The sequence below is a fragment of the Phalaenopsis equestris genome, unplaced genomic scaffold (genome assembly GCF_001263595.1).
Source record: "Phalaenopsis equestris unplaced genomic scaffold, ASM126359v1 Scaffold000174, whole genome shotgun sequence".
Taxonomy (NCBI): Eukaryota; Viridiplantae; Streptophyta; class Magnoliopsida; order Asparagales; family Orchidaceae; genus Phalaenopsis; species Phalaenopsis equestris.
The window spans coordinates 1,472,552-1,492,284 of record NW_018164616.1 but is presented as its reverse complement, the minus strand read 5'-3'; the positions used below and the strand labels follow the sequence as shown (position 1 = coordinate 1,492,284).

The window sequence follows — 19,733 nt, the reverse complement described above, 5'->3', positions numbered from 1 at the left end:
TCATATTATTTATTTTTCTTTCGGTTACTATAGTTTAGAAATAAAATTACTATATTAGATTATCTTGGAAAATTATTTATGTTAATACTTTTCAGGCTTAATTTTTTTATTAGAGAATAAAAAGTAGAGGAGAAAATATGAACAAAAGGTTAGGTAAGCAACTTAAAAAGTAAACTTTTATTCGATCAATTAAAATATTTTATTTATTGGCTCTTTCAATTTTATATCGATTGTAAATTGTTAGAAATAAAAAATGAATGCATAAATCTTTTAATTTATCATTCAACCGTCCATCTCCTCCATTAAAATTCTAATCCCCCGGGTCGGCTAATGACATCCTCAATGTAATTAGAGTTTCGCATGTCCAATAAGTTTCATACAAAAAAGAATCAAGTGGCAACATATAGTGCAACAACAGATGAATTTGCCTTAGGAACTTATTGTTAGAATGGATGATCAGTTGCAACATCGTAAAAAATAAAAAATAAATAAAATTGTACTCAGCTAAATATTGGAAATTTTGGGCCAATGCAGAAAATATTTTGCAAAATATAGCATAAGCATAGTAATAGTAAATCCTAACTTAGAAACATCCTTTAAATATTTTACTAGAGTAAGATGGGTATATGGCTTATATTTTTGTGGCACAATACTAGATATAAATTTAAACTCATGCAAGAACAAGCCCTTCACGTAGCAGCTAACAAGTTTCAAACCCGAGTCCCACTTCCAAAAGAATCAACGAGAATACCATAGGAAACAATTCCCCTTGGTTCAACCCTAACTTATTGCTCATCATAAAAAAGCTTAAGTTGTAATGTATTGCTTAATATTGACAACCTAGCTAGTGCTTCTAAAAAGTCATCATGGTAAGGCGACGCCATATTGCATCGGTTCTTAGGGACAACTTAGCAACATTAAGAATTCGACATAAATTTTGACATTTCTTATTAACCTTGAATTAACCGTAACTTCTGTTGTCCAAACATGGAAAACAATGGCAATAAAAATATCAAGAATCCAAAACAAAAAAAAAAAAATTTCAAAAAGCAAGCTTCGCAACGAACAACGACAACAAAACCTTTATCCCACTATAAGTGTGGTGGCTACATGAATCCTTTTCTCCGTTGTGTCCTATCGAGTATCATATATTTATTTAATTCTAATATATTGAGATCTTTTTTTATATGGCATGCCCAAGTCTTTTTAGGCCTACCTCTACCTTTATTACAAAAAAACAAATCGAAAACATCTACTCTCCGGATATGACCATAAGATGGTCGACGTTTAACATGATCAAACCATTTAAGATGACTCTCTAATCTTGTCTGCCACTAGTGCTGCACCAACCTATTCACAGATATATTTGTTTCGCATTTTGCCTCTAAGTGTAAAGCAACTCATCCACCTAGGCATTCTCATCTCCACAACACTCAACTTAGTTGTATGCTTCTCTTTTATAGGCCAACATTTTGAACCATAACGCATCGCAAGTCTCATCACCATCTAATCAAATTTTTCTTCAAGTCTACGGGATACTTTTCTAACACACAACAGGCCAGATGCATTCATCCACTCTGACCACCCAACTTGAATTCTACTAACAACATCCCCATCTATATCATGAAAATAGATCTGAGATATCTAAAACGTTCACGCCGTTTAATGATGATCATCCATAGTTACAACCGCATCACTAGATCTACTACTATTAATATTATATTCCATATGTTCAATTTCAGATTTACTCAAACAAAAGCCTTTAGACTATAGTTGACCTCCATAATTAAAACTTTTATTGAACTTTTCTCTAGTCTTTCCACAAGAAGAATATCATCAGCAAAGAGCAACACCAAGGTACATCCTCCTCTAAATGTCTAGTAAGAACATCCAAAAGTAAAGCAAAAAATATTGGCTTAAAGTCGATCCCTAGTGTAATCCAACATAAATAGGAAAATACTTAGTAAATCCTCCTTCTACCCAAACACAAGTAACAACAATAGCATACATATCTTTAATGACTTGAATATAAGTCATATCAACATCTTTCTTTTCTAGAACCCTCCAAAGTAGTTCTCTTGGTAACTTATCATAAGCTTTTTCTAAATCAACAAAATCATATGTACATCCTTGTTACGCTCTTTTACTTCTCCGTCAAACCTCTTAATAAATGAATAGCCTCCATGGTAGACTTGCCCTGCATAAATTAAAATTGATTTTGAGAAACCTTGTATCATGTCTTAACCTAAGTTCAATTACTCTATCCCATAATTTTAATTTATGACACATTTAACTTAATTAAATTGATATATCCTACAGATTCAATGGCAACCTTTAGCTTGAATGCAATGATATGAAAACATAAATTGTAACAAATTAGCTATCAAAACAAAGTATAGAACACCAAACCCATAAATGTCATTTGCAACGAAGTAAAGACAGATTAAATTGAGAAGAGCATACCTTACCTACTAACCAGTTGACACCACCCGCTTCCATAACAAATACAATCGCCCTTTCTTGCCATTGAATCCTTGATTCAGAAACAGGGTCCTTCAGGTTCTTTGCAGAAACTTCAGGCAGAAAGTCTCTCAGAGAAGTATATCTTATAAAATCCACATGTTGAAAATTCTTATTGTTTCCTGAAGAATACATTTCCATAAAGCTGAAAACTACTGAAACAGCAAAACCAAGTATCTTCTGCAAGAATCTTGTCTTCTCAGCAACAGAGCTTGATAATTGCTTGTCTAAACCGAGTGTACTAGTCGTCTTGAGCTGAACAACTCCAGCTAAAAAAAATGAGAAGTGCATTTTTAGACGTAAATAGGCAAACTTGGAAGTGTTCAAAATTGTTGAAGAAAAAATAGTTTTCTGAGAATATTTTTATTAAATAGCCAACAAAGATTATGATGTGATGAACAGGATAAAAACCCGAGGTAAGACTGCAGCAGCACCACCACCGCAATAACAGCATATCAGACTCAACTAAAGTAATAGGAATTGGCCTAGCGTTCAACATCAAAGGAACCTTGGAAAAAGAATAATGCGCATCACAAATTGATAGTGTCAGTATGCTCTGTTGACATGCACTGAAAGAAAGTCAAAGTTTGATATAGGAATGACTCGGGGCTTTACCTCGGAAGAGGGAAGTAAGGGCTCCCACATCTGAACCCGAGTCCAGGGATCACGCCAGGTGGCCGGTCCACGATTTCAAAGCATCAAACGGCACCAAGCGGTCTTTCCCTTCACGTTTCCCGCTAGGTTCAACCGTTACCAGCCGCCTCCTCCTCTTTCCTTTCTTGTTTCCCGCTTAGCTAGGGCTATATGTATGTTGGTTTGCTAAAAGTATATCAGTTTTTACTGTGTATTGCTTTCAGATTCTCTATGTTGAGTCTTCTTCCCTTTCGTAGGGCTGTATCCGAGGAGATGGTGTTGCTCCAGTTGTATCCTACTCTGAGGAGGAGTTGTATCCTTACTCATTCCCTTCCCTAACCCTCTTCCTCCCCTCTTCGCATTCCAGCCCCCAGTCACGCTTCCCCCAACCGCATAACCTTGTTGTTCCACTTCTTGTTCTTCATCCCGCCAACAGCCACTACTTTCCTGCAGTACAAGTTGTTCTTCATCCCGCCAACAGCCACTACTTTCCTGTAGTACAAGTCCACCTACCGACCTCCCAAATCACCACCAAACCCCTTTTTAACCGACTTCGCAGCCACCATCCCTTCCCCATACCTTCGCCCCATTATCAGCTCATTCCACCCTTAGATCTCCACTTCGGCCCAAGTCGAAGATAAGTTTGTTATTGTGTTTTCCCTTTCCGTTGGTGACAGGTTGTAACCCTATTTCTATATTAATAAAAAGTTGTGTTCTGTTTTTGGTTTTGGCTTTCTCCTCCGGTATCATTTGGCATTAGAGCTGAGTCAACCCTAATCCTATCCTAGGGTTGGCCTAGCGTCCGCCTTACCCCCCAGCCGGAAAATTTTATTTCCTACCCTAAACCACCGATTCCTAAGCCAAACCCTAAATTCACTGTGATAATTTTCAAAATCAGCAATCCCAAATCAAAGTTTATGCATCTTCAATTACTATCATTCACCACCTTTCACCTCCCAACCCTAAACCTTAGCAATGTCACTAATGAGATACATGCTCGAGCCTACCCGAAAGAAGATACAGCGAGAGATCCGTCGACTTCGACGGAAGATTACGGACATTGAAGATGAAATCCAATGGGAGGCTACTCTCGACCGTAATTTGAAAAATATAAGAAGGGATGAGAAGATATGAAGATGAAGCAGGAAACACAACGTCAATTCCTACCAACAAACTACTGCCAAAAGTTGTAGACTCTAGTTTTCGACGAGGAGAGACCACAGCGCCAAGCGATACCTCTGGCTACTATCCAACGAAACCAATATGCAAGTTTGTCATAGACAGAAAATGTAGCGAGTGCCACGAATTTGGAAATCTTGAGGCAGAAAGCACAACCAATAGAGTGATGTACTTCACCGAGCAAGACGTAAGCGAAAAATTGGGCAAAGACACCGCAGAACATTGAAGAAGGCAAGGACATCAACGGCGAGTACCAACTTCCACTTGAAGAGATTAACAATGATCAAAAAGAAGATGATGAGTTCCGAGAGAAATCTTCACTTGCAGCTAGTGAAGAAGAGACGTCACCAATTCCAGTCGACTCGAGAGAGTGATTCCAACTGAGGAAAAAGTCGTTGCTCTAGAAAGTAGTGACTTTGAGGTAATAGGCAGCCCAACAAAGCATGAGATATGGTGTCTCGAGCTAGCATTTTGCAGATTTTAAGAGGGACATTAACAAGATCAATTTTGGATGTCTTCAACGGTTGTGAGTTTGAGGAGTCGACATCACATACAAGACCACCACATTTAAGGGAAATGTAGATATTTCAGATTTATAGACCCCCTTCCTGAGTTCCCCATACGGCCGGAGGTCCAGCATGTCCGGAGAAGAGTCATTTTGCTCCATGTCGGGAACATTATATGGAGTTATTCAGAGGTTATTTTCAGTTCAACATGGGATCCATCTCCAGATATTCATACAAGGGAGATAAACCTCAGCTTGGTAATGGGCCCGAGAAGCTTTATAGGGAAGAAAATTCTGCAATAGAATCCAGGTCCTATCAGCAAAGAAGACATCTTTCCTAAGTGGGTGCTAGTAATTAAAGAGTTGCAGGCTGTCACAGCTCTCACCTTAGATTTGACTTCTCCTTACATACTAGTTCATCAGCAGCACTCCACTAAATACGAAGAGTGTAAGACGTGGTTTACAACTAAGCCGGCTTGATACATGATTCGAGAGAATACCCGCCTATCAACAGTTCCCACTCAGGTTGTGTCAAAGGTAGACAGATACCCATTATATCAGAATGTGTCATGGAACGTCAACGCCTATTTGATCGACCTGCCACGACACTTGACGTCGCGTTATCAGAAGCCTAAGGCTTCGACGAATGAAATTGAAGTCCTTCCCACCCCGGGAGACTGACGTGGGGCTTCTCGAGCAAAAAGCGGAACGCAAGGGCTCGCTCATCTGAACCAGATTGGTCCAAGGATCGCATGAGGTGACCAGTACAGGTTTCCAAAGCATCGAGCATATTTAGACGATCTTTCCTTTCGCATCTCCTGCTCAGTTTGAGTGTTACTAATCGTCTCATCTTTCCTTTCTCCTCTTCTTTCTTTCCTTGTTTCCCGTCTAGCTAGGACTATATATATGTTGGTTTGCTAAGAGTCTAGCAGTACTTACTGTGTAATGCTTCAAATGTCCTATGTTGAGTCTTCTTCCCTATCGTAGGGTTGTATTCGAGAAGGTGGTAGTGCTCCAACTGTATCCTACTCCAAGGTGGTGTTGTATCCTTCCTTATTCCCTTCCCTAACCCTTCTCCTCCCCTCTTCTATACCACCAGCCACCCCTTTCCTCATTCCAGCCCCCAGCCAACCTTCCCCCAGCTGCATAACCTTGTTGTCCCACTTCCCGGCCTTCATCTCGCCAACAGCCGCAACTTTTCTGCAGTAGATCCGGCTGTCCAGCCACTTTCCTGCAACAGAAGTCCACTTACTGACCTCTCAAATCACCACCAAACCCCTTCTTAACCGACCTTGCAACCACCACCCCTTCCCCATACCTTCACCCCATTGTCAGCGCCACTCCGACCTCAGATCTTCTCTTCGGCCTTAGACGGAGATTAGTTTGTTATTGAGTTTTCCCATTCTGTTAGTGTTGGGTTGTTACCCTATTTCTATATGAATAAAAAATTGTGTTTCTTTTGTAGCTTGGGCCTTCTACTCCGGTATCAAGGAAGATCACCCATAGCAACAAGGGCTGTCAAAAAAGCTCTTTTTTCGCGAACAGTTTGTGTTCAGTTCGCCAATTTGGTTTGCCAAGGAGATCGTGCTCGATTCGTTTGATAAGCAAACGAGATGAACACAAATAATTTTTTTCGTTCGATTTGTTAAACGAACCAAACACTAATATATAAAAAATGTATGATATTTTAAAAAAATTATATACTCTAAAAATTTATCATATTTAAAAAAACTAAATTCTATAAATTATAATATATAATAAATTATTAATAATAATATATTGATATAATATATTAGTAAAATAGAAATTATATATTGATATAATAAAAGTTATACAATTAATATAATTTACTATATATATATTATATATATAAAAACGAAAACGTAAAAACCCTAACCCCTAATCCCGTGCCCCCGTCTTCGGCTGTTCGGAACTTCGGATCATCGAAAGCCGGTCCGCTGTCCTTCACTCAAAATCGCGAAACCCTTTCTCTCATCAAGAGCTGCTCTCCTTCTTCTCTCAAAATCGCGAAACCCTTTCTCTCGTCGAGAGCTTATGGTTGGTTGTTTGTGTTCGTTATCAAAAATATGAGCCAAGTGGTAAAAAAAATAAAGTACATTTTATTTTCTTCTTTAGTCTTGAAGATCTTTACTAGTAGCTGCATCTCAGATTTTAGGCCCTATTTTTATTCTTGAAGATCTTTACTAGGAGCATTGTTTGAACATACACCTACCTCATAGTTGGCTGATGCACCCATAAATCGGCTCAGTGGAAAATAACTTCTCTGCAATATATCTCAAGGTTGGGGGTTGATTAGCACTGGTGAACAGCTTACTTTGTGTGGTATGTATCTATAATATTTTTTTACATGACTTTTTTCTTTGCTTGGGTCTGGGTTACTTTGATTGTAGATTTGTTTTAAATCACGGTCTGATGCTCCCTGCTTGTTCCTATGCTCATGATTTGTTCAAGTATTTTTCACTTGAAACTCAAGGTGATTGCTTCTTTCTACATCGGGAATGCCACTGATTTTAGTGAATAAGTGTACCAATTTAGAATTATAAGCAGGTCAGCTGGTGAAATTTCTTTTAACTTAAGCGGCTTTAAATATCACTTTTTAATCATACGTTGTGGTTAAAAATGAGTTATGATGCTTCTTTGTTTGCTTTGAGATTAGTTAGACGGTATAAAATCACCCTTTCTTTTATGCTATGGTAAAAAATGGAAGTATTTTTTTGCTTACTTTGCACTCTGGTGTTCATATATTATGGACATTTTTACCATTTTCAGTATAGAAATACACATTCTATTTGGGAGCCTACTTGGACACTATTTCTTACTGTTTACATGTTTGGAATTTTGACACACTCGCTCTCATTTCTCTGCTATAAGATTACTTCCTAAATTTGCGTCCTTTTGTTTTTAATCCATGAAGTTGGGCTAGATTTTTATGATTCTATGTTATTTTCAACTGCTTGTCCAGATTTGTACTGCTTATTTATGGGTGCATCAGCCATAAAATATATATGCCTATCACTTTAGCTTTAGTGAGTGCTTTTTTTTTCTTTTTTTCTTTTTTTTTTTGTTTGAAAGCATGTAAAGTGGAAGCAAACTTTTCCATATAATTTCTTTTTTTTAAAATTGGTTTCATTGATATGTTTTATTATAGCTAGCTTTTACATTAGTCTCAGGTTGAGCACTTGGCAAAAAAGTATGAGGAAAAGTATAAGCAAACTAGCGATGTTGCTTCTAAGTTGAGTCTTGATCAAACTACCTTTCGGAATATTCAGGTAGCCCATACTGCCGACTTGTACAAGGCAGTTATTAAATATTCAAGTTTTTTTTTTTCATAATCTTAGTTTGCTTTCTCGATTCAATTCATATTTCCTTAGGAGGGAAAAATGGAGTTATATAAAGCAATTGTGAAAATGGAAGAAGGTAAAATTTCAGATGGTGTACTTCAGGCAAGCAGATGAGATGTTGATGAGACTGAAACCTAATTGCAATTTTTTGCTCTACAAATTTCCAGGAACGTGCTAAGAAAGTTCAAAATGATCCTGATGAACTGGTGAAAGCTTTGAATGAGAGGTGCAAGGATAATGGGTTACGTTCGAAGCCCACTTCACTAGTTGAACTTCCCTTTTGTGTGATTCGATTTAGAGTTAGATTGACTTTCATTGACATGAGAGATCTAATTTTTGTTATGCAGTTATTTTTGTTAATGAAGATTTACATACAAACCACCTAATTCTTATCTATTTACATATCTAACACTAGAACTTTAATTTTTTTATGTTTATAACACTTAACCTATGCATGAAAAGGTGGTAATTTTGATGTGTTACGAAAGATTTGAATGTTTTAAATGTAAAATGTAAAGTTTAGGAGTTAATTATATTGATTCATAGGAATTAGGTGGTATGTATCATAATGTATGCAATTGCCCCTATTATAATATATACAGATTGACTTGAAAATTTTTTTTCCCTTTTTGTTTTTGTAAATTTTCTCGCTACTTAACTTTCTGATGTTGAAATTCTCGCAATTCTCAATTACGATTAAATTTGATAGTACTAACGATTATTTGCACTTTGGATCATATTAAAGAGTCTTTTTTTAAAATTTGCAGTCCATTCTGACATGTAAGTCTGTGATTCGAGCTTTCTACAAATTCATAGCAAAGCATTGAATTTAAATATTCAACTTTTCAACCATATCAGTATTTATGCTTTTATTCAATGGAATTAAATTGAGAATGGGAAACTTACCATCTGTTCTTTTTCCATGTCTGCATTAGAAAATGGAGGAAAGTTGGCCGATGGCTTGAATATTTTTATGTAAGATATTATTTGCTTGAATATTTGGATGTAAGGATTAATGATCAAGGGATGATTAAGGGATGTTTTTGTTAAAGTTCTAATTCAGTTTCAATTTTATTTATTGTTTTTGGTAATTTGAGAATTAATATTTAAATTGTTGTCTATTAAACAATTCAAAAATTAGAAATAAAAAATTTTGAACGATTTGAACGGTTCGAACGATTCGAACAATTCGAACTAATTTTGAACAAATCGAACCGAACACAAACAAGCCCTTCACGAACAATTTCGAACACGAGCCTATTTCAAACAAATTATACTTCAAATGAACCAAACACGAACACGAGCCCTGTTCGTTCGTGTTCGGTTCGTTTACACCCCTAATAACAACTTCAAGGGTGATTACGAAAGCTTGCATGTGGAACCACTTAATAAGTGTGGCTACAGCAAGCTTTCAATCAGCTACAACAGGCTTTAAATGGGGGAAAATCAAACTTTCTTAAATTGGTACTTTGGTTTTATTTGATCACGTTGTTTCGTACATTGGTTATATTATTTGGGTGGGTTGGCAATAGTATCATGGGTAAGCTATAGCAAGAATGGGCCTTCCATACCAAAGTGTTCAATGCATGAGGGTCAGCTAAACAAAGGAGTTTGTAACATGGTAGTGACTCTCACTTTCCCTGAAAATATTGTATCAAAGAATAGTTGGTTGCACGAAAAGAGTTTGCATGGAGGGCTTCCTCTAAGCTCTACTAAGCAAAATTCTTCCAACACATAAAATCATGAGCCATTAAAACCTTCACTCCATAAAATCAAAATCATACAAAAAAAATAATTAGTCACAAAATGTAGCCAACAGCCCCAAAAATACCCCATGAAACAAAAGTGTGTTCATTTTACCAGAAAAGTCCTGAAGAATAAAGCTTATTTTTGTTGAAAAAATCATTCCATTAATAAACCAACGAATTCTCCACTAAATCCAAGCTTTATCTCAATATCCATAATCCAATGCATGTTGGAAGACCAACAGATTATCTTCATTATCCTAAGCCTTATCCCAATTATTTGAAATAGATTCTAAGATCCTCTATTTTTATTGGTTCATGTTGTGTGTTGCATGAAGTGCTATAGTATCCTTACAAATCTTCTTGAACAATTTGTAAAATGTGGATTAAGGTCTACTACTTCTCCTTCATAATTATAAGATTGGCAAGCAATTGCACAAATCAACTTCCTTTTTATTGAAAATTATGCTAAAGCAAAGGCTTTTAATTTTAAAAAAATTAAAAAAAAGAAATATTTCATGTCAAGTGAGATATTGAAAGGCAATCAATTAATTGGATAACAGTAATCTCAAGAGAGGAAAATAAACCAAACAAAAAACATGTAAACCATTAGGCAGTTTCCTAATGACAATATTTGTCTATGAGCGCATAGTTTTCATACAAAAATTACTTTTCCTAATGGTCAAAACTATTATTATGCTATTAAAATAAAAATTCTGTAGCTAGATTAGAGCAAATAAAAATGCCCCCAACAATAAAACAAGACCACAAATGGAAACATGAAAAAAATGCAATCACACATAAATTTACTACAAAGGCCTATATCCACACAAGTTGAAAACAACAATGGTTATTTATAATACTGGAGTACTTTTCTTAATTTAAAATACAATGTGCCATTTGGCGAATCAAGAACCTATTTTTCAAATTACATGAAACACACAATAAATCACATCTAAATAAAGCATCAAAAAAGCATTATATGCATGATGCCCAACATAAGCCCAAGGTACTTTAGAAGATAAAAAATTTAACTTTAATTTTCTCAAGGAGGCACAAATCATTAAAATGTTTTTCTTCCCTAACCCAAGTTTACTAGAGTCCACGAAAGATGTAATAATCTCTTGAATCTCGTGGCATTCCATATTTGGTTAGTATCTGAATATCAAATTGCTTTTCTCAACATGATAGAATAAAAAAGTTGCATAGCATCTTCTTACGTTGATCCAAGGTATTTTTTTCACATATTATATGTTTCTTGTGAGTGCTTAATCACAAACCATTTTCAATGATTGGTTAAAAATTTTTTATTTAATAAAAACCAAAATTAAAGAAAATTTATTCTGCAAGTGGCCCTTGCCCATCAACAAAATAAGAGAAAATGGTGAAAAAAATCCAAATGAAATAAGTGATGATATTTTGTAGAATTCCCGAAGACTAATTAAAGAGAAAAAAAAATGTCTTTATTTTCTCTTAAGTGAAACCAAACCAATGCACTGAAGCCAACCTTTCAAAGTCTTTATACTTAAAAAAATTAATGGTTCTAAACGTTATTTAAAATATAAAAAGAACAAAAATAACCAAGGAGAATAAACCTAGCATAAAAAATAAAAAATAAAAATAATCATTTAAAAACATTAAAATAATAAGCTTTTATAGTCAAGGTTCCTTGACCTTAACCACCTACCAAAATCAGAAATCTTTTTCGCACCTTCCAAAAAAAATAAAACAATAGAAATAAGACATCAACATGAGAAAAAAAATTAAAGCCCATTGGACGAAGCGCCGAAAAAGGCAACAATAGCATTCTACTTCCCGTGATCATATCAAGTTCACATGGGATATTTCAGACATTATTCTAAAGGCAATGATGCTTAATGAATGCACAAAAATATGCTGGATGATAGGCCTCAGATGGCATGAACTAACATTTTCTTTCACTAAAAAAGTTACATGAGGCTAAAAAGTTCAGAAGAAACATCAAATGAATTTTAACAAGCACTTTGACAGTATTACTAGACTCCAACTTTGATGCCCAAAAGATCAACTAAATTTGATGCCCAAATAATAAAGAAATAGAAACAACTAGAGAATACTATGTTTTAATAACCATAAAGATAAAAAGGTAAGAGCCTATTGGGATCATTTTTTGTTTTTTGTTTTTGCTTTTGTTTTTGTTTGTGTGCTTGTTTTTATTTTAAAAATATATTTTTAACTTTTTTTTTAATTTTATTTTAAGAAAAACTATCACCACCCTTGGCCACCGCCATCCTCTTTCAATCGCCACTGTTGTTGCCCACCACCACTATGAACGCCATAATTATTACCTCACTAGTCATCACTGCTACTCAGCTATTGACCTCACCATCATCACATAAATTAAATTATTTAATATTCAATAAAAAAATAAAAACATTTTTAAGAGACCAATCATATTTTATTTCAGAAAAAAAAAACATAAGCATAACAAATTTTAAAAGAAAAAACAAAAAAAAAAAAATTGATCCAAATAACTCCTTAAAATAAATGAAAAAACATATAATGAAGATGTATTTCATGAATAATGAAGTTCACGGCAATATTGCAACACATAATCAATTAAAAGTTGTGTTCTTTGACGACGAGGAATCACGCACTATAGACTCAATGAGAACAAGCAAGTCCGGAGAAATAAAATATCATATCCCCTTCATAAGAACATAGTTTGAATAGGATGGTAGAAATCAAGTATAAGCAAATTATCATACACAAAAATCAAATCAACATAAAATATAGTCAATAGAGAGTACCATAAGACTAATATTATGAAAAGCGCTAGACACTCTCAACATGATATGGCTGCCAGGGCCTGGATCAAAAGAAGCAACACCTAATCAAGCCAAAGAGCACATACCCATTAAAAGGTCAAAAGCTATTAAGTAGAAGCAAAGTTTATTTAATTTCTTTCGACTTTAGTCCCTCCATTTTGGCATCCATTTTTCTCTTATGTTGAGGTGGTGTTGGTTAGATTCTATCTAAATTGGTTTTGGTATGGAGACTTGTTTTTGTTCTATGGAGGCTTCCCTGGAGTTTCCAGCATGCATCTTTTGTATGTCTGGCTTTTTTACAATAATTACAAAGTATGAACGCTTGATTAATGGACAATAGGGAACCTGGTTTGGACTTAAACAGCTCAATCTTGGTTGCATTGAATGTAGCGAAAGCAAATAGATCAGCATGCTCTCCAACAAGTGTTGGCACGATATCACCTTTCACTTCTAATAGTCGGAAAAAAAATTTTAAGTTTGCCGAGAAACGTTTCAATTTAGCATTTAATCTAGCTAGTAATTTATAAAAACTTTATTCTTCAACAAAAGCTTGCAATACAACTGCATCTTCACAGCACCTCATGTAATACGCTAGTAATAAAAGAATTTTGAGGCACAAATTTGTCATTTCATTATAATAAACAGTGACTGATAGGTATCTTGTTTGGTCATTTGAATTGTCTTAATTTATAGAATAAATCAACATCACCAACCTTTGCATATGTTTGCATCACAACATCCTAGATATATTTGGAATGTGGTTAGGAACATGTATGTCGTCCTGACTTTCTGAACTGTAGAATCACATAGCTATGACATAATTAAGAATCCTCCATGTCTCATGAAGCAAAACTAAGATAATCTGCTCTCGGCATAGAACCAATAAGGGCAGCCTAGCTTTCCTTTTCCTCTGAGAAAACTTTTCATAATCTGAAATTATACTAGATAATTTCGTCCGATCAAATTGAATGAAAATTGAAATTTTTCGTAATAACCATTAAGTTTTAGTGGAACATATTAGTCGGTCAATGGTTTCCAGTATTTGAGGTGTTATCCATGGATTTAATAAAGCAATTATCTTCTCATCTTTTAATGTTGATGCACAATTCTCCCTGTTGTGATCATATTCCTTGCTGTGGTAACAATCTCACTGACGATGTTCCTTGCTAGCGGAGACAACATGTGGTTCTCCTAATGCTAGTAGTGAAAGCCTTCCTGTTAAGGGGCATGCGGAGATGGTGCTTGTTGCAAGAAAGCAACCAGCATAAATATTTATCATTGAAATTGGTTCTTGAGAAAGAACCAAAAAATAATACCCAAGAATTTCTTTCCTAGAGCTCTGATACCATGGAAAAAAATGGATATTTCATTTGTATGTATTTTATTGAGAACTCCCCAGACCTATTTATAAAGTAGGATTTTGTGCTACACAAGGCATTTTCTACCTTTGGAAATAATTAATTAAATGTTGGTTGCTTGACAGAATTGTTAGGCCAGACCATACAAATATTATCCAAGTTTTTATATATGCATCAACAGAAACTAAAAAAAATTATTCTACAATAAGCAGGCATACAATCCCTAGAATTGCCAGCTTGGCAGCAAGTATAAATTCACCATTTCTCGGTCAACAATCAGGTCAACAAGCATTGGTAATAAAAAAGAAACAATGTGATCCCCAAATTGACCAGGAGATGAAAATTTTGCAAAAAAAAAAAACTTATTTTCTTTTCATTCATAATCAGTCAATTTTTTCAGTGATTTAATATAAAAATCTCAATTGTGGTAAATACATGAAAAAAATATAAATCCAGGTATAAAAGGCACAATTTGACTGCACTGAATTAATGAATGCTCATCGAAAAAAAGAAAAAGAAGAATGTAACAGCTTTGTACCTTTCAGAAGAAGAGCGGTGACCTTCTGCACACCTCCATAGTAGCCAAAAACCTTGCAATTGTGCATTGAACGGTTCGCAATCATCAAACTATTCAAAACATACAAACCATCCGAACTAAAAGTCAAGCTTGAAGATAGATCATAAGTATCAGATTTAGCCTTTGAAGCATTGTTGTTCACTGAAAGCAATTATATAGGAACAAGTTCAGCAGCTTTGAACTCCTTAGGATGAGATCATAAAATAATCATAGAACAAATGTGGAATCCAATTGGCAACAAATTATAGGCAACAATAATTTTGTAAATACATTTATTATACTTAAAAAAATATCAATCATTAAATTTTTGGTTTCAAGCAAATAGGGGCGATCAAATTGAAGCACTGGAAAAATAATATTTACCATAAATCTCCACAAATGGATACGATAAAGCAAAAAAGAGTATGCAATAGGGAAGAAACAAGTAAGATTAAATTGTACAAAATAATGAATATTTAAATTGCTGACTTGTGGGAATATGTCAGGTGCAAAACAGTGTAGGAAATTAAACGGTAAAACACGCTAAAAATTAAAGAGTTAAGCTAGAGAATAAAAAATATAATTAAGCCAACAAAATAGAATAGAAATTGCCAAGAAATTAGCTTTGTCAGCCAAAACAATTAAATAAGGCAAAAAGAACGTTGAAGACCATGCAAACACACTTACACTCAGACACAAGAGAAGTTAACCGAGTAATTTCTTGAACGAGAATAAGGATAACTTCAGATGGATGCCCAGAAGAACATCCAATAATTATACCATCTGATGATGGCAGCACAATTGATAAGTCGTCATTATTTTCAGGCTCCCAATTTTTGTAAGTCTGTATGAAGTGCAAGAGAAAAACTTGCAAGGATTTTCTCTTTTCCACCTATAAAATCAAATTAATAATGTAACATAGAAACCAAAATAATTAAAAGAAACCCAAATGATTCAAGTAAAAAATAATAATATTAAGATATCGAAACTTCTTTGATGAATATGCACCAAATGGATCCAAATAACGATAGCCAAACAAGTCAAGAATGTACTAGTTGTCAAGGTTTCCAACCCCTGAAGGTCACTAATATCCATGTATGATGCATAAGATATTGTACAGCTAGATGATCTTTTTGAAGATACCTACATTTCAAATAATATAATATTGAATCAATCTTTCTATCTTACTGTATCTTGTTTCGCCGCAGATATGAGCCAGTCTGTTTTGAAAGCTTAGAAGATCGTTCTTAAAATGTTTTGTATAAACCAAGTATTTTGACAATGAGCATGCAATTTGAACACTTTGCGGTTTCTCATCATCTTTCTTAAGATGATTTCCAATAGAAGTATTAATTTAATTATTAGGCTAATTATTGTTGCAGTTATTATTAGCTTTTATTTGATTTTATTTGATTTCTTTACTTCCATTTTCATATTTATGTATTTCCAGATTGATTTATTTTTAGAATTATGCCTTTCGTTTATTTGGAACTTGTAGTATGTATTTATACCTCTCTTCCTATCAATAAAAATATGCATCTCTATTTTCTAAATTTGACATAGTATCAGAGCCATGTCCTTATCCCTAGAGACTCTACCCTAGCTGCCAGCAACCCGCAGGTTCTTCCCTACAGGATTCCTGCCACCAACCCTTACAGGTTCTCCCTGTTTGACTCCTTCCTGCTGCCAGATCTCAGCGTCACTTGAGCTGCATTACAGGATTTCTACCGCCCTTACAAGATTTACTTGAGCTGCCTTACAGGATTTCTATAGTCCTTACAAGATTCTATCAGATCTCGACGTCACCTAAGTTGCTGCCACCTGCCAGATATCAAAAAATGCCACGAAATCTCAGAGTGTCAGCATCCCTACCCTCACCGTCAGCCTTCCTACGGGACACCTGAGCTGACTCCATGAGAATATCACGTGGCTTGTTGGCAGTTGTTTTCAACCGCCGAAAATTTCTGCCGCCGGCTGATTTGTTTCTCCAATTTCCAGGGATCCTTCCATTTGTCGGTTCTTCTCCTGTCCAGCTTCCAGGGTCTGCTTATGTCTCAGCAACCCAACATCTCATTTGGCTCAGTTGGAATTATGGCGTGCTCTTCCACAACTGGGAACTCTCCCAACGGTGTACTTTAGTCACCGGAGGGTCGACACCGATCTCCATCTCTCCACAAACTAGAGAAGCGGAAAACCACAAGAACTTCCTAATCACCACCGATAAATTGAGCGGATCTAATTTTCTCCAATGGCCCCAAGTCATGTCTTTGTTCGTCAAGAGATGCAAGAAATTTGGTTATCCCACAGGCATGATTCGTGACCTTCAAAAACTGATCAGGCATATGAAACATGGGAACTGAAAAATTTCATAGTCATGTAATGGCTGATTAACTCCATAAAGACTGCGCTTGGACATTCTTATAGGTTTCTCCCTTCTGTCAGTGCCCTATGGATTGGTTTTCGGGATACCTCCTCAGATGTAGGGAGCTTCAATCAACCTTATGAGGTTTCTAAGAAGATCTGCAAGGCAAAACAAGGATTGAGAAACGCGGCCCGGTACTACTATGATTTGGCGGTCGTATGCTACACGTAGGAATCTCTAGCAAAACTTTCCCTCTTCTAGAAAAATGTAGAAAAAGAATTCATGTTCTAATTTTTGGCTGGTCTTAACAAAAACATTGATGAAGTTTGGGGACGTACCCTTGGCCAGGATCATCTTCCCTCCACCCGTGCTGCTTTCACAGAAATTCGAAGAGAAAAGAGTCTGAGAATTGTCATGCTCGGCACTTACACCTCAGACAAACCATCCACTAATAGTATTCAACACTAGTCAAACCCTCCTCAAGCCACTGGGTCCACTTGTGATTACTGTCACAAACTCAATCATACTCGATAGAAGTGTTGAAAACTTCATGGGAAACCACAATACAAACCTTTCATCAAATCCTCCTCTGGTAAGGGTCTCACTACTACATCTCAATCCACTACGATACAACCAACTGCTACTCAGAATATTCTGAAATCACCCGACACTCTTAAGAGTCAGATGGAGCAACTAAATCAAACTACTCGGATCCAATCAGTTCATTTCCAGCCCATCAACCCCCCGCGTCCATCAAGGTATCACTTATATGCCTACTTCTTTTCTAGTCGATGAATCATTGATTCAAGTGCCACGGACCAAATGATTGAATGCTCTCAAGATTTCTCAACATAACATTCATGCTCTAAGAAAGACGGTTAAAATTGTTGATGGCTCTTGTAACTCGATTGTTGCTAAAAGATCAGTTGTGTTAACAATCGATCTAACTCTAGAATTTGTGTTATGTGTTCATTTGTCAAAGTGTAACATGTTACATATTAGTAAACTAACACATAATATGGATTGTGTTGCTAACTTCTCTCCTGATGTTAGTGTCTTTCAGTATTGTCGTTCAAGTAGGATGATTACACTTCTCCCAATAGTTACAGTTTTTCTCAATCCACTGAATCTCCCAGCAGTTGCAGTTTCTCTCGATCCACTAAGTGTCCTATTATGTTGTTGCATTATCGTTTGATTCATTTCAGTTTTCAATGTTTAAAGCAATTGCATATGATGATGTTTACTAATAAAAATCATGCTAACTTCAAATGTGAAATTTTTCAATTAGTTAAACATCATCATGTTCCTTATGCATCTCATCCTTACATGCCTTTCGTTTCATTTTCACTTATTCACAGTGACTTGTCGGACCCACTTGCACCCCCAACTACACTAATAAACCGTGGTTATTTACCTTGATTGATGACCACACTCAAAGGATGAGGATCTATATCCTAAAAGAGAAATTTGAAGTTGTTGTCGCCTTTAAAAACTCACTCATTCATTTTTTACCAAATTCAAAACTTCAATTCAAGTCCTTCGAATGAACAATAGCAATGAATTGTTTAATTCTATTTTAGGTGAGTTCTTGGTAAGTAAGGGCATCCTCCACAAAAACTCATGCACGGACACTCCTCAACAAAATGGAGTAGCCAAGAGAAAAAACAAATACCTTCTCGAAATAACTCGCTCCAAATATGTTTCGATCTAAAGTCCCAAAAAGGTTATGGAAAGATGTTGTGTTTACTGTCATCTATCTCATCAATAGAATTCCCACAAAAATTCATAACTTCAGAAATTCATTAGTCATCTTGATGTCTTGTTTCCCTAACAATCAGTTCTTCACCACTCTTAAACCCAAAATTTTTTAGTGCATGGCCTTCGTTCAGAAGGCTACCCCTAATTGTAGTGAGTTTGATCCCAGATCTACAAAGTGCGTCTTCAACGAATATTCTACTATTCAAAAAGACCGTCGTTGTCTTGATCCTACCACAAATAAACTCTATGTAATAGCAAATGTCTCCTTTTCTGAAATTGTTTCCTACCACCCTATCACTGCCTCAAATGAGAGGTAGTTTGATTTCTTGGACATTATTCCTTATCTGACTCCTATGGATATTTCTCCAATTACTATATCTGATGAGCACTTTGTCCCTTTGAATCCACCACCTATCAAACAACTAGAACCTCCTCTCATTCTCTATATCTATACTCAGTGCCTCATGATCCCACTCCAGAGCCCGCTGCCTCTTTACAGGAACTGAAATCCGCTTCGAGGGACATCCCTAGAATTGACACCACTCTGAATGGTAAGGTGGATTCTCCTGTGGAAATATGTAATCAGGTAAGCTCTCTTTATTCCATAGAGAAATAAATCTCTTTTCACAACGTATTATTGAGTTATAAAGTGTTTGTTGCTACCATGATGGATCATCACCTCCCATCCACTATTGAAGTAGCATTAGATGATCCTTCCTAGAAAGTTGCAGTAATGGATGAAATAAAAGTCCTTCAATGGCATCATATATGGGATGTTATGGACCTTCCTTCAGGTAAGAAAGCAGCAGGGTGTCACTGGATTTTTAACACCAAGTTTAACTCTGATGGATCATTTAAATGCAATCATGCACGGTTAGACATCAAAGGCTACTCACAAACAAATGGAGTTGATTATGAGGAGACTTTTGCTCCAATTGCTAAATTAAA

The 19,733-nt window shown here is 35.6% G+C and overlaps 1 protein-coding gene across 1 annotated transcript in view; it reads right to left on the bottom strand.

The window, feature by feature from the left end:
- Positions 1 to 19,733, bottom strand: part of LOC110022215 (BEACH domain-containing protein B) — a 196,248-nt gene that overhangs the window by 165,977 nt on the left and 10,538 nt on the right. Inside the window, 3 exon segments of the mRNA XM_020721041.1 lie at positions 2,469 to 2,789; positions 14,648 to 14,827; positions 15,353 to 15,557. Of these exon segments, the coding sequence (XP_020576700.1) occupies positions 2,469 to 2,789; positions 14,648 to 14,827; positions 15,353 to 15,557 (706 nt within the window).